This window comes from Mesitornis unicolor, unplaced genomic scaffold (genome assembly GCF_000695765.1).
Source record: "Mesitornis unicolor isolate BGI_N332 unplaced genomic scaffold, ASM69576v1 scaffold37908, whole genome shotgun sequence".
NCBI classification, from domain to species: Eukaryota; Metazoa; Chordata; class Aves; order Mesitornithiformes; family Mesitornithidae; genus Mesitornis; species Mesitornis unicolor.
In genome coordinates, this window is record NW_010204573.1 from 10,064 (window position 1) to 26,478 (window position 16,415).

Sequence of the window (16,415 nt, forward strand, 5' to 3'; positions counted from 1 at the left end):
GGAAAAACCCTAGCTTTTCCTGTGAACTCCTGTTCAAAGGCCAGCTAGAATCAGGGTAGACTCTAGATGAGAACAACTTCAATAACTCCTGCAGTTGGAACAGCAACTTGTGCTCTCCTACTAGAAGGTGGTTATAAACCATAACCCATAATGTCTGCAAGACCCCTGCAAAGAGGTCCATGGAGCTGATTAAACATTAAGGTGCTCAAGATGAGAGGTTTGTTGCAGACGGGATCCATTAGGAATGTGGAAAGAGGGGTTTGTTGAGCACTGACTATTGAAGTCTTAGGGGTACCCAGATAGCTTTTGGCTCTGTAGGCAGTGCCACCCACAACAGCTGCCAGTGTGGTAAAATTAGGTCTTTTCTTCTCATAATTTTTTTTTTTGTGGGTAGCCTGAAGTTATTTTTGTAAGGTAGGGATAAGAGAACAGGTTCAGTATGTTCGTAAGTTCCTACTACTAAGCTGCTACTAACAGCACAGCCACAAAATTCCTGTTCCCAAAAGAATAGCTTTACAACTTCTGGATCTTTTCAAGCTTGTATGCATTAGCTACTTAAGTTTCAAGTCAGATATTCCTGTTAAGACAATCTCTTTGGCTAGCTATCATGATTATCTCAACAGAGAGTAACCTCTGAGTGCAGGGGGAAGTGAGAAAAGTATTGAATCAAATAAAAACTTCTTATGAGAGAAAAAAAATTATTTGTCAAATGAATTACCTAGTTCTTGGGTTGGTTTTTTTTTAACTTATATGAGATGAGGAGCAAAATACTATAAATAGAGGGGGATATACCATCACCAAATAAACAGGTTATACAGCTGTAAGAATTCATACCTGCAATGCTTCAGATAACACAGGTGGAGCTAGGGGACAGACAAACCAATTACAGCCAATAATTCAGACCAGAGCCCAGACAAGTCCTGTCAGTTCTGTTCACTGCATCATCTTCTGGAAGAGGAAAACTTTAATGTAATGAGAAATGCTGCATAAACTAGCTTTGGTAGCCAATTGGGCAGAAGTAAAAGCCGACTTCCATTTTGTCTACCAGGAAAGAGCTCTGCTGCAGACAAAAAACCAAAGTCATCTTCCCTCTCTCTGTTATGGCTGAGGAAAAACAGGATTGTGTCTCCTGAGTTCCTTCTCTAGTTGTTCAGAAGGGTTGGGAAATTTCTTTTGTAGCAAAATCTTCTTTGTTTGACTTGAAACCTTTTGATAAATATCTTGATAGAAAGGCTGACTGATGGAACTGTGTATTGTCTGGAGGAACCTGATTTTAGAAACTGCCTTTATATTCAGCATGTAACAGTATGCATGGCCAGGTTGTGATGCAGACCTGTGAAGTTGGTGGTATCCATCCATCCATCCATCCATCCATCCTTATGCTCAGGTTATTAGTTTCTACCATGGGCTATGAAAGCAATCTTAGATCCTAGTTTGCCCCCACAAACACTCCTGTGAGATGGACATTCTCCATAGATTTTGGTTTTTTCTTAATCTCTTCTGAAGAGAATCCTCTTCCCTAGAGTAGCAACGTTCATATCCTCACCTGCAAAAAGCTTCAGTGTCACACGAAAGGAGATTGAGAAGACATCCCTCCTTGCTAAGCCTGATCTAACAGGCTTCAGAGAAACTGCAGGAATGATCTGGAGTTGGGCTGTATTACCAGTGGCCGGGTAAATACTGGGCTGTCAGCAAGTCTGAAGTTCGCATGAAAATAGAGTTCCCTTACTTGTGAACCCTACTGTTGAAAGGCCAGATTCTCACACTCTTACTTGGGGCTACATTGGGTGCTTGATTGGTGATAGAATACATCTGGACTCCCTCCCTGGCAGACCCAAGCAACTCCTTTACAAACCCATTGTATAACCTAGAGAGAGAGGAGGAGGAGTTGTCTACACACCTGCTCCAGGCCGGATGGCTACAACCCTCTACCACTCTCTCCAGGAAAGCTCTTAGTGATCCTCAAACTGAAAAACCCATTTGAAGAGCAGCTATCAAACACATTTCTGATTATCTCCAATGGACCTTTAGCTCTCCTTGGTAAAAATCCCTTAAGGGAGTCAGATCAAATGTATACCTGTATCCCAGGAACACATGTCCATTTTCCAAGGGCTGCATAAGTGTGATCTCAAGCTGGTTGACCCCTTCTGGGAGGTATATTATTGCTGATAGCTCCATAGCTACATCCTTGCATCTCCTACAAAGCAGCCTGCTTAAAATTCTCCTGTATTTTATCTTGAATCAATCAGTATTACAGGTCATCTCTGTCTTTCCAAAGAGCCAGTGCTCCTCACAGAACCTCATAATTAGGTCTTGGTTGGATCTGAGCCTTCCCCTTGTGAGCTCGTTTATGCAGGATGTAGGCTTGGAAACAGGCAATTCTGAAGGCAACCTGAATATTTCCTGTAACGGTTTGCATGAAGAATGAAGTTCACTGCATCCTCATACTGCTTTCTGTATTTCCTTATGGAAAAGAACCTTAATCTTCATTTCCAGCCAAAGAAACGGCAAGGCCTTATTAAAGGGTTGCCATTATTTCTTTCACCTCTTGAAATTATTGATTTTAAAGCTCAGGAAAGAAGAGAATAATAATGTTGCTTTAGGTCAGACAGAAGATGGAGCAGGCACTATATAAACTCTTCCACATAAAGACAACATTGTCTGGAGCTGAGGTGGTTAAATTGCTCCAGACATGGGCATGATTTCAGCACAATATTCACAAAACATTATGGAAGCATTAAATTGTGAAATTTTCCCATTTAGGTGAATATTTCTGCCAAAAAGTCTCCCCTCAAAATTTCCAAATAAGGAAAATTCCTGAGTGCAATTAGCATGCTGTCTGCAAAATAATTACCTCAGAACATATATGTGGAATAAACCAAACTAATCAATCCTATAAGGTTGCCTGCTTTTGACCTTAAAAAGTATTGTGATTAATGAGAAACTAGTTTTAAAGAGATTGTATATATTTTGCTGACATTTTCAAATCCCTGTGTTCCCTTTTCTGACAATTTCTCCTATTTTAAAAAGGACCAATTTATTGCAGAGGCTTCATGGCACTGAGTCTCCCCCAAGCACAAACATGACAAGCTGTTCAATGTTAAGTTCTTCAAAAGCAATTTTAAAAACAATAGAAATTTTCCACTGTAATTGAGGGAGAGGCTCTCTTTACTTCAAGAATACTTCAAGAAGAATATTTTACAATGCCAGACTGAAGGAGTCTGAAACTGAAAAAAGCAGTTAAAGTCTGGTATGGTATATGTTGTTGTTCAAGGGTCTGTTTTAATAACTTTTAATCTTAAATACAGAACAATAGGATTTGTATAGAAATCCTCTGCACATGCTGCCAATGTGAGCGATAATGCAACAATTTACACCAAAGGCTGCTCTGACATTTCTATCCTCTAAACAAGTAATCAAAACTATGTATATGAGCTGGAGTGACTTCTTAAGAAAAACTTTGAATCCTCTTGCTTAACTGTGCCATAATTTTGGAAAATATAGTGAGTGTATTAAGATTTCAGTAGTATACGCAAAGGAGTTGAAGAAATAAAGACAGATCAAAAAAAGTGTGGGGAAGGCAGAATTATCCCCCGTTGTTATTTGCATCAAGCCAGTACTGAATATATTGAAAAACAACAGCCTTAAACACATCAGCTCACAGTACTTTAAGCCTTTTTCATGGTTAGCTATAAAAAACTTTCAAGCCATCTAAACTATCTGTCTTGGCACCAGAACTTGGTGTCTTCATATCTACTTCTCATAGCATAAAATCAGACAGCAGCTTAGACAAATTTCTTCTTCCTTTGAAAGAAGGAGGGAAAAAAAGAGATATAAATCACCATGTAGAGGAGAAATCTGGAAGTGTTATAAAAAACTAAAAACTTCATAATATTTAAGAGTTTTTGATGTATGGTGAAAATTTGCAAAAAGAAATAAAAGCATGTAAGACATACGTGTTTAGGAAATGCACAGAGAGCCGTAGATAAGGACTTGGAGAAAGTGGGAAAGATTTCCAAGAAGCAGAAATGTAATTTCTTTAGAAGCAAAAATGCATTCTTAAACAATTAAATTACTTGTTTACTTCAGTATTCACCAAGGAGGAGACAGGTGCCATTAAGAAAATTGCTTCCCAGGAGATACACAGCCCTGCAGAGACTCACAGTGAGACAGAATAAAATATAATACAAATGGGAATCAAAGACTTGCCAGAACAGATAATCAAGAAATCAGACTGTCAGAAGATGCAACTAAAAGAATCCTCCTGGAATTCTAATAAAAATGCTTAAATAGATGGGGAAGGCTTTTCCATTCATCTAGGCTCATCCGCTATTAAATATTTAATGCACATACACACACACACACACACGTATTTCCCTTATAGCACTTTTCAGAGAACAAAAGTAGAAGGACGTAATGAAAGCAATTTGAATTTATTAATTTCAACTACAGATACACATCAGATCATTCAGCTGTTCTTAAAAACAACTGAGCTCACCAACCATTTTGTCCAGGATGAATGAATTCTATGGATTTAGAGGATAAAAGACAAAAAGCAAGGGAATCTAAAACATTTTTCCCTAATATGGCAATCCAGTCAGATTCAAGCCAACAATATGAGCTTGGAGGTTTTTTTTAGTATAGTCTGCCTGTGTCTGTAAAGCACCCATCAATGTAATATTTGGCACTGGCCCTGCAAAATTGTCGACAATACTAATACCACTTTAAAATCAACCACTCATCAGAAAAGGGGACACTAATGTCCAGTAGGAATTATGTAAAATGATGGCACAATCTTGCCTTTCTAGTGAGGGTCTACAAAAACTGATTTTAAAATGTATCGGGTGCTGGTACATGGGTAGGAGTCACAGCGATGCAGGCTGGAGGACTGCAAGCCATTGATCAAAATCCCTAGGTTTTCCTGAGTAAGCAAACAGTGGAAATGGTCCTCAGATACTGGTAGCGTTACTTTTAAAATGATGACATTATCACGTTTCTCATGTGACCCCTCTAAATCATAGATGACAGAGTGATTTTTTACAGCATTTTTTTAAAGAACTTTTGTTCCTGGAGTCATATTTTGTCCCCTAAAGAGACAATGAGAGGTGATAGCTTTCAGGTGATAAACACAACCACTTAAAAGTAATTTTCTCTTACTCTATAGAGGTTTCTCAGCCAGCTTGGATCTCAAAGCTACTTAAGACATGAGGTAAGGTGCTGGATTTATCAGGATTTCAAGTTTGTTTATCTACAACAAGGGATGGAAAAATGAAAATCTAGATATCTGAATGCTATCAAGAAGGCTAGTAAGAGTTACAGCTATCCAAAGATCAGCTACCCAAAATACAATCAAAAGAATATGGGTAAAAAAATACAGGTTGAAAAGAAACAATCCAGTAAGCACTGAGATGTTTAAGAATGAACTGGGAAGATCTCAATGACCAGTAATGACCCTGGGATGAAAGTACATGGTTCTTCACAGCTAGTCTCCAGGAAAGGATGTTTGTGAGGAAACTTTAGCATTTTCCATCCAGCTGACCTTGTCTGACTTCAAAACTCTAATAAAAATATAGCACCATGATGTGATGCCTGCAGAGAGTAATATGGGATTATTAGTACATAAAATGAAATACAGTTGTGATCTCCTGCTATCAGAGCCAGCAAAGCCAGCAGTACCTTGTTACAATATGACTACACTGGACGCCAGGTCACACTTTTAATTGGGGCAAGAGATTGATTCTTGGTCTTGGGCTTTAAACTAATCTAACAGTTTGTGCTACTGGGTTTCAGACAAAACCAGAATGACTCAGTATTCTCCGTATGTTTCTGAGAACTAATCTTATTTCTTCTCATCTAAACAGGAAAGAAGATCTTGGAGGTTTGTGCGTACGTTCTCAGGAATACTAGAACACTCTTCTGAACAGCCTCTCCCCACATAGGCTATGTCCTCATCAGGTAAAATAAATAAGGTATACACTTAGTAGAGACATTATTTCCATTTTTTATCAACTGTGAGATGATCACTTTTAAGCAATACCACAATAAACCTGATTCCAGATACAATTTAAAAGTAGATTGTACAATGATCTCCGTAGTTAAAGGAATAAAATACCACTCTAGTCCTACAGTTCTGCCCACTAACAGAGAGGTACAACCTTCAAGTACACATGGAAGAGGATATGTTCGTATTTGAAATGGGGTGTAATTTTTCCCATCACAACTCTGCACAAAGAAGGTCTTTTCATTCCACTATCTCATTCTCATGTGTGACATGAGAAAGCAACCTTTTCTATTCCTGTCTTATTCCCTCAAATTTATAATTCAATAAATTGATAATTAGGGCAAGGGGTGAAGAGACATCAGGGCTGGTGTGACACAGTCTAGGCTATCAGCCTGGGATTATATCACCTCTGCAATAAAGAGACTCTCTCAGTGCTTATGTACCAAGGAAGGCCCTGGCCATAATGCTTATTCTTCACCCAAAGGTACTTTCTTACATTTCCTAATTTTCCCCATTCTGTTCTTCTCCATATGTTCTGAGCTCCCAAAGGGGACAAGATGCCTATTTTGGGATAGCAAGAGGTTGTCAGACTATAAAATTTGTTAGTGCCAACTTGTGAAGTGGTCACAGAACTGTGTAGCAAGGATGAAAAGGAGTCCTGGGACATCACTGAGATACAAGTGCCATGGCACAGGCAGCTATATATTACTCAGAGGCGGGGCACAGACCACTATATAGTCCTCACTATATAACCTGAGCCCATGCCCCATTAAACCCCATGACAGCAAGGAAAACACCCATAATTTGCAGGTTTGGGTCCTCAAAAATGTCTTTTTTTCAGGTCCCCGCAATAAAATGAGTCTGTGCTTTGTTACAGACAGTGCATATCTTTTGTGCTGTGTAATCAAACAACAATGCACTGAGAGTTTAAGGAGGATGAAAAAATTTATCACCCAACCACAACAACAAATACCAAAGGCCCAGGCTGCAGGGTGTCTCTACAGCCCGACAGCAGCCAAGCAAAAATGGTCCCCTGAGGAAAATCATGTTTCTTACTCCTATTTTAGTGGAAAACCCTGCAGAAACTTGAACATTAGGACAAAAATAAACACAATAAATTACCAAAAATCCACCTACAGAACAATTTTACTTCTGGGAAGGTGATGCAAGGAAACAGCAATTGTACAGGCTGTGGTTAGTTGTCTGTCTGGTGCTATGCCCCATCATTTTATACGCTCTTTCATCCACCTTTATTTCTCTTTTTGGTCAAAATTGTGCACTAACTCAACCCTGCTGAGCAAGAATAAGGAGGAAAACCATGCCAACATGCCTAGTTTTGGCTGTGGTCGGCACTGGGATGTGTGTGCACCCTGTGGCAGTGCCTATGGTTTGGAGACTGATCACAGCCTGGGGACTGGAGGAGGTTTGTTCACACAAACACATGAACACTTACAAATCCAGATGAACTTCTCATCAGAAATTTGCATTTTATTCAAGAATAGAATTTAATAGGAGCTCTGCCTCCATTTCAGGGGGTGCTGTCTCAGACAAACTCTATGGGAAGTTTGCTTAAAACCTTTTTCCTTTCCGTTTTATATTTATTTCTGATGAGCCGTGAGCTGCTGACCTTTTCTGTAACATAAGGAAGTTGGTTGCTGGGCTTTTCTCTGCTAAACTGCTAACATCTGCATCTAACTATTAATTACCCAAGATATTTTTATTTTTTTTTACAATCTCAGCAGTCATTGCTCTAATTCTTAACATCAAATCCTCCCATCAGGGTACTATTCATTATTATTATCGTTACACATGGTTTCTAAGGTGTCCACCCACACCACAACTGACTCTGGAAGAGAGAAGTATGGGGTACGAATCGCTTTGCCTACACAGGAAAGAAACATTTCACATTAAAAATGCTACGCAGTGACCAACATGGGTGAGCAAATGGCACATCCCCTGGGGAAATGATATGGTATTGAGCTGCTGAAGTGGATTTCCTCCCACTGCCACAGCCAAAAGCCCTGCTTGTGCTGCCTTCCAGGCTGAGCTGCTTTCAACCTGCCACTGCTTGGAAGTGAGTGATGCTCAAATAATGGCTTTGCTTAATAAAATGCTGGCTCTTTCTTTTTAAAGAGGTACAAAATGTATTCTCAAAGCAATAAGCTGGTGTGTGATTTAACCACTGTTCCAGTGATTTACAGAGCATTTAATTCAGATAATTATAAAGAGGAAGAAGCTCAACAGCTCCATCAGGGCTGGTGTCAAATACCAGGAAAGTCAACTGAAAGATTCCTATCCACTTCAGAGGATTTAAGGTCAGGATCCACAGACAAGCTATCAGGTTTAACTATCCCATGGGCTAGTCATCCATTGTCAAAATACAACTGAAAAGGCCCATCGCATCATAAGGATGTTGTTATTTATAGTTTATTTATATAAAAGCCACCACACTATACAGCAGAGGTACCTTGATTAACTATATGAAGTATCTCAAAAAGATGATTAAAACTGTAGAATGATAACTGGTAAAGAGGGAGGAGAGAGAAGAAGTAGCAGTAGCAGATTCTCCATGAACCGCAGAATACATTTCTTTTCTACTTATTTAACAAACTTCACATTGTTATTTGCTTTTACATTACCTTTTTATATGGGCTTTTTCAACCTCTATATATCATTGTTGGGGGAAAATATGCAGCTCCTCTAAGCAAATTTAATTAGCTGAAAATAGACTCTATTAATTACAGTACTTTTTCCTCTTAAAATAAAATGTGGGCTCTACTACAAGTTTATAAGTGTTAAATAGTGAAACTGTGCAGCACTCTATGGTAATTATCACATATCGCCTCTGTTGGGTGAGCAATATTTCTCTCCTTGCTTTGCAGATGGGGACGCTGAGGCACAGGAAGTTTCTTTAACACTACAGAGAAGGGGCATAACTAGCCAGAACAAAATAAAACAGAGTAGTCTTGGTCAAACAGGCAGATGACTGCAGCAGAGCCAGTTCCCTGAGGTTTTTTTAGCCATGATTTTAAATAAGGAAACACGTTTTTCTTTTACTGTTAACATGAAAATGGGAGCATGTGTAATGAAAACCTTGTGGTCTTTTAAAGTATTATACATTAGGGTATATAGAAAGCCTGATTAAGTTTTCTTCCATTGACTTTAACCTCTTTGCTGCCAATAGTCTGTAAAAAAGGAGACAGGAACGTCAGCGAGAGCTCTGCAGAGAGATCTACAGACATCACTTTGAAAATTTACTCACAGTGAAGCACGAGCTCAGTTCATCCTGTTATCACTTTTACGGATCTCCAATGTATATTTGGCACTCACTGCACTCATGGGACCTCTCTTGAAATTACTGGGAGTTCTGAGTGAGGGATTTTACACATGCAGTATTTTACAAATAGGAAGAGCTGAACTCAGCTCTGCGATTGCTCCTGTAAGCTACTTACCATGTTTCTCTAACTACACCATATAAATTTGGGAAGAAGTATGAATTCTGCATAGGAGCAACTGTGTCCTTTTTTTGCATCCATACACAAAATCAATGAGGGGTGGGAATAACTGCTGATTTTCTCACTGGTCTCTATAAGCGTATTTGGAAGCTTCCACGGACGCGCCCCAGCTGGATGTGCTAGCATGGTGCTGAGAGCTCACAGGAGGGCGTCAGCACTAATCCCTGCCGCTTTACTGTGTGCAGAAGCGGATGAGCACTGGGAAGTCTGAGCAGATGCATGTTTTATGTTGAGCTTTATTTTGGGAAATGCAAACACAACACAGAACTGTAAAAAAATGTAAAATCCCTTCTGCTGCAGGAAAACGTTTAAGATAGAGGTACCCCATTGGATGGCAATCAAAGATTAGCTCTTGCTTAGGATCTGCAATGCCAGATCAAACCAGTGGCCCAGCAACATACACCGGTGTGAAATGACCTTAACACTGGTGAGGGAAACTCTGTAGCAGGGTTAGGGAATTACTCTGGTCAGTCATGGCCTCACCATGAAAACAACAAACAAAGCAAGCTTTTTCCCTATTTCAGTGAAGGACATGACAGACCAAGATCATTTGTATCAGATTCAGTGGGATCAACATTATTAAAAGAATAAAATGATTTTCAGTGGTTGGATTTCACAAGCAGGTTGTTGCCTACATTGCATTGCTAACTTTTTATTTCCCAAAATCAAGAAAAATTATGTTAGGAAATAGCTATATGGTATTTATGCTCCACTTCTCCCCAGCACCTTGAACAAGAGCTCTCTGTTCCACATCTAGACCTGCAGATGCTATCGCAGCACCTATAAATTACAACTAGCTGGAAATTAGAGTGTGGAAAGTGCAACTGTGGGGTAATGAAAGGAGCTTTGCAAAATTATTTATAATGCAGATAGCCGTAAGCAGTTATTGGCAGACAGATCCAAAAAGCAGCACCGTTCAGAGGAAGCAGATGGGACCGTACAGAGATGCTTGTACCAAGGAACACAAACGGCAAGCACAGGGGATGGTTCCACTAGATGGCACCCGGCGCCAGCATCTCGTTTTTCGGGTGAAAAGCAGGAGAAAAATGGGTGACAAGCAGGAAAGCTGAACTGAACATAACCTCCCTCCCTCCACGCCTCAGCCCTGGAAAATGAGAACTACAGGTCGCAGCTGGCTCCCCCTGTGAAAACTGAAAACCACGGGCCATTGGAAACAGAAGGCAAATGCAGCAAAAACTGTAGGGGTTTCTACACAGTTTACCAAGAGACTGTGAGAGGGCTGAAATAGCAAAAAAGGAGAAATTAAATCTGTGCTGGGTCCCTGCAGGGATATTTACTCTTTCTTCTACTTCGGGTTTATTTTCATTTTTAAATAAGATTCTTTGAGTCTATGTTATTTGGCATGCATATATTAGTTATCCTACGGAGAGTCAAACTGTGCTGCTACTCCTTATCTGAGGAGTTTACTTCCGCAACAGCTCTCATGGAAAAAATTTGCAGTCCTGCACCCACCCTGTATAAAATACCATTTTTTAACTTATGTGCTAAGGACAGGCCCAAATTTGCTTGTCAAACTTACAGTGAGCTCAGAAAGAAACCTGGAAAACACTGGTACAAGACCCTTTTGACTTCAGACACAGCCTGAATCTGTAGAGTTTGCAGAACATAGCAAAAATAATTGGAAATTTGCCTTTAAAAAGCAATTTATGCTGGCAGATTAATGTCACATTATCTAAAAAGTGATGCCAAAGATTAGATTAATTAGCTTTCTTATTAGTCAGCCTCAGCAGGGGTGTAGCAAGGACATGAGTGTGTACAAAGCCTGAACTGTCTGGCCTTCCTGATGAGGCAGAACATGCCTGAGGATGGGGAACAGGGTGGAAAAAGCACAGGGAAATCACACTGCCACAGCCTCTTGCCAGGTGAGTGTCTATGAGTAGGAGGGATGTTGCAGAGGGGCGTGTGTTTGCTTACCAGCAGTCACTGCTGATTTGGAGGAACACTGAGGAGCCACAGGCACCCACTGATTGGGTGTAAAGCTGGTGCTAAGAGGACTAATGCGTGAAAACAGAGTTTGCAGAAATGGTAAAGGGGTTGTTGCTCAGAACCAAAGGCTTTTTTCACTCGTATTATCATCAGGTGGAGGGTAAGGATGCTGCCTGCATGCAAATGTTGTCATCACCAAAGGACCTGGAACATCAAATGAAACTGCACCTTGTGCTGTGTCAGTGTGCTGGGTCCTGCCCTCAGCAATCTTCATCCACACACATCCATCAGACCAAAATTCCTGTGTTACATATGAAATGCATGATGAAGAGATTTTCATCCCTTCATTCAATAGTCCCTACTCTCAGTTGATGCATTTCATCACCTGCTACATCTGTGCTCTCTTCATGCACCACCCTAAAAAACACACAGAGCTCCACAGGAATGATAAATGCCCATGTTCCAGGAACATGGCAATGCATCACTCTTTCTACCACTCACATGCACTGTGATCACCTGAAATGCAGTGCAACTGTACAATACGGTTTGCAATGCTTGTATGCGTACCTAAAGCCTAAACCACTTTGTAGACTGTACCTGTACCACCATGACAGGCAGCAATCCTTCCAACCTTCCTCCTGCCAGCTGTCGCCTGGTCCATCACTGCATCCTCCTGTGGGGACACCGACACCTAACTCACCTGCATGCCAGTTGTTACCCTCTCATTTTCCAAATCTTCCCCTTACACTGGATACTTCTCCTCTGACACATCCACTCCTCCAACTGCCTGCACTACTGCTCAACCAAACACAGAGAGCAAGGTGAAACATCACTGAGGTGCAATATCGCTGAAGCTGGGAGGAACAAGAAGCCGGTTGTCAGGGATGAAGAAAGATCATGCAGTAGTAGCAAACTGCCTGAACCCCTGTGTCATTAATTTTTAATATTTCTGATACATAGTATGCATGATACTTCTATTTTTCTACCTTTGTTTTGTCTGGAATAGAACTGTGCTGTCAGTCAAATGCTTGTGCTCTTAGCCAGATTCACTGCAGGTACAAAGCTTATGTGCTCATGCTGTGTGTTCGTCTTGTTGCTCAGCACCCTTTCAGCCCACAAGCTAATTTCAGATATACTGCCAGAAAGGTGGAGTTTTCAAAAATTAAATAAATCCAGTAAGATCCTGCGAGGGCAAAAAAAACCAAAAACCAACAAAACCAAAATGAAGACCATACTGAGGCAGGGAATGAATGAGACTGAAGAAGTCTGGAGCATGTCACACTGGGACACCAGAGCTTTGACATGGCTGATGGTGAGAAATCACAGAATCACAGAATGGTTTGGGTTGGAAGGAACCTTTAGTGGTCATCTAGTCCAATGCCACTGCAATGAGCAGAGACATCCTCAACCAGATCAGGTTGCTCAGAGCCCCATTATTTGCAATGCCACGAAGACAAAGCTGAGAAAGGAGAATTTAAAAAACTGCAACTAATCAAAGCTAAAGAAGGATCCCCTCAAGCTAACTGATGCCTATGTTAAACACTGAGCCTACCTCAGGGCCTCCAGTGCATAGGGGGACCTAAATGAACAGACATTGTGTGATGGAAGTTTATTACTTGTAACGATATATAACCTTTCACGCTATGCTCTTTGGGTAAGCAATGCTCTTTCATTAAGTTTAGAAATGCTGTGTAAAGCCTATGCAGCATTCTTGTTTGTCTGCACTTACCTCACACTCTCTGAAAAGATAAATTATAAGCCCAAAGGCTCATATCTTCAGTATAATTGTGAGTGCATGTGTCTAAGCAGCATCAGGATACTGGGAACAGATTAGTGGTCTGTCTGCCTTCAGATGGGATGTTAGAATAAGCATTTGTATCAAGTGAATCCATCAAGAGACCCAAATGAGGTGATGCCTCAATTTTGACCAAAGTTATGGGACTAAATACCCCTGGATAGATCCTCTGACAGTGCTCTGGTGAGTGGCCAATGGCAGCTTTCAGCCGGATGCCAACGCATCTATATTCTAGCCAAAAACTTGAAATCTGGAATATGAAATTCATGTAGTCTGGCTCTCTGGGGAAGCTGAGTACTTCTGTTTCCAGACTATGTCATCTTTTGCACAACACACAGCTCAGTGGATGCTTCAGCTGAATGCCAGTCCATTGCAAAGGGCTGTCACAGGAAACCATTTGTCACGATACATAATATTTTGCAGAATTCTTAATGGCTAAGCATTAAAATGAAGACATTGAATAATTGCTTACCCATGAGGTATTTTGCTGAGGACATAATATGCTGTATATGAATGCCGATACACCTGCAAAATGAAATTAAGAAACAAAACAAAACAAAAAGAAAGAGATTAGTAATTGTCACCTGTGTTAACAGGGCTGTTTTCTGCAAAAACAATCTAGCATTTATGGCTAGTGAGCTATTATAAACACTTCAAAATCTGCAGTAGAAAAGAACAATACATGAATTCACCTAACGCTGTTGTGTGTTCTTTTCATCTTGCACTTTATTACAGTGTTTGGCAAATCATACACATCCAGATGCTCTGTGTTGTTACCATGACTACCAGGTCTTTGATTAAACTGGGGGCACATAGTGTCTGCAAGGGCTAAATATAGAACAATCATTAATGAGGACACCTTGGTCAGCCGGAGACATTCTCCATCATTATAACTAGACACAACAGGGATATAATGCATATATTTTTGCTTTATTCCCACATAAATAAAACAAGGAGTGATGCTGGGTGATCTCATAGCGGATTGTAAGACCCCTGTCAGTCAGCAAATGAAACCTTATTGACTTAGGGTATGAAGCTGACCTCACATTGGTTTGACCCGCTAAGTTGCATCTTCATATCAATTTGCACTCTTTGGGCCTTGGAGAGGAGGCTGCTAACTTGCATGGCAGGTCATCACAGACGAGAGAGTTTGTTACTTATTTTCTAAGTAGTGAATAATCACATCAGAGTCAAGGTCAGCAATTTAAGAGTTGGTGATTTTCCACTAGTGACAATGCATTCTCTAACAGTGATCCGTGGTTGCTCAAGGTGAGCAATGCTGAGAAACACAAGAGTCAGGGCACCAGTGTGAAAGGTCTAAATATGAATGGTTTTTTACACTGTTATACAGGCACTCACTTTAACAATTCTATCCTGTTACTGCATGTCACTAAATAAATAAATAAATAAATAAAGTCTTCTAACAGTAATTTCATTTGACATCTAATTAAATATTAAGTCACTTGGTCTCCAGTAGCTCTCATACAAAGCATTCTGTCCCAGAGGACAAATGCAGAACTTCTTGAATACTTGCTTCACCGCTCAAGTCTGTCTGAGCAAACTTATTTTTCCTAGGTACCTCTGTTTTTTGCACAATTGCTTTTTTCACTTATACCAAGAAACCATGAGAGGTCCTGGATGGCACTGCCAGCCCCAGCAGTGGCCATCACAAGCACATCACAGACAAGTAAGCGTGACTTAACTGCCTGTCACTCTCAAGGGCAAGCCTGCATAATGGTATCAACAGGCTTACACCTTTTTGGGGCTCTCCAGAAAAACACAAGGCACTTTAATATTCTATATATATATATATAATAACAAACTTCTCTGCTACAATTTGAATCCAAACAATAAATCCTTACACTACTGCATGAACCCCCTGAAAAAAAGCTACCACCATAACACAGAATTGAAAGCACTGGATTTCACCCTATGAAATGCAGAGACTGATGGCAGCCAGAAGTGATTCCTTTCCTCCCCTATGCAATTCACTCCCTTTGTTACAAGAACATCATCAGGTTATATCCCAAAATCGCATTCTGATACATAAAGACTCCTCTGACAGGGTGAGTCTCTGGTGTATCGATATCAGGAAAGGTCTAGGAACACAAGGAAATTCACTGCAAGCTAGCATTTATTTTAGTACAGATGTCCTTCTTAGATTCACCTGGTTAAGATGATGTAAAATAAATTACCACTATCTCATCTCTATCCAATCATACTGAAGAGCTCTTGAATCTTGTAATGCTGATATTGGAGACCTGGCTGATGTGTGTGGCCTTAGATTTTATTCAAGCTTTGCTGAAATTCCTTAAAAAAATGCACTGGAAGACTAGATTTGTCTACAGAGCTGAAAAACCTAATAATACATTGTCAATAAGTCCTGAGCAACTTATGTCTTCAAATATCCTAGCAGTAAGCTGTAGAAAATTATGTAGATTTATAAAATGTGATTTGGGGAAAGGACTGGTATTCAAGGTAACAAGCCAGGCTGTGTTATCCAGCTACCAGAGGCACAGCCCAGCCCCTAAAATGTCTATGAACCAAGGCTTTCAAGGGAAAACTGACAACTCTGGAAGGCTGGAGGAAAAAGAAACAGCCAGGAAAATTTTACACAGGATATCTGCTGATGTCCTTGCTTGTGATACAGAGTCCCCACAGCCATGCTAGGCAGTTTAGAGTTGTCTTAGAACCATTACCAGGGACCAAGGTAAAACATTTTCTTTGCTGAGAGAGTTTAGGAGTGGGGAAAACAAAAATTGCAGGAGTGTCAAAGAACTCCTTTATTTTCTGAACATCATTTGTCATCCTCTTGGGTCTCTGGCCAGACTCTAAAATATCACACATCTACTGTGCCTGTAGCATGTAGTCCTCAAAGGCTTGTGGCTGGCAGAGTTCACTGAAAGGAACAACCCTTTCTCAAATAAGCCTTTAAAATCAGTAGGTTTGCTCATGTAAACAACTACTTGCATGAGCAAAGACTTCAGGATCAGATATTTATTATTATTTTAGTTCTTAAGGACAAGAGTGCATGCAGCTCAAAAATCCTTCTCATCCCTAATATTTCAAACATGTTTGGAAAACACACTGTAAGATATCCCTCTAAGCAGACAGGAACCCAAGAGAAACATCATTTAATATCTTTCTGAGAAATGAA

At 40.3% G+C, this 16,415-nt stretch overlaps 1 protein-coding gene across 1 annotated transcript in view; it reads right to left on the reverse strand.

The window, feature by feature from the left end:
- LOC104545866 (dipeptidyl aminopeptidase-like protein 6) overlaps positions 1-16,415 on the reverse strand; it is a 40,805-nt gene that overhangs the window by 1,574 nt on the left and 22,816 nt on the right. Inside the window, exon 4 of the mRNA XM_010191101.1 lies at positions 13,731-13,783. Coding sequence (XP_010189403.1) covers positions 13,731-13,783 — 53 coding nt within the window. The remainder of the gene's footprint in view (positions 1-13,730; positions 13,784-16,415) is intronic.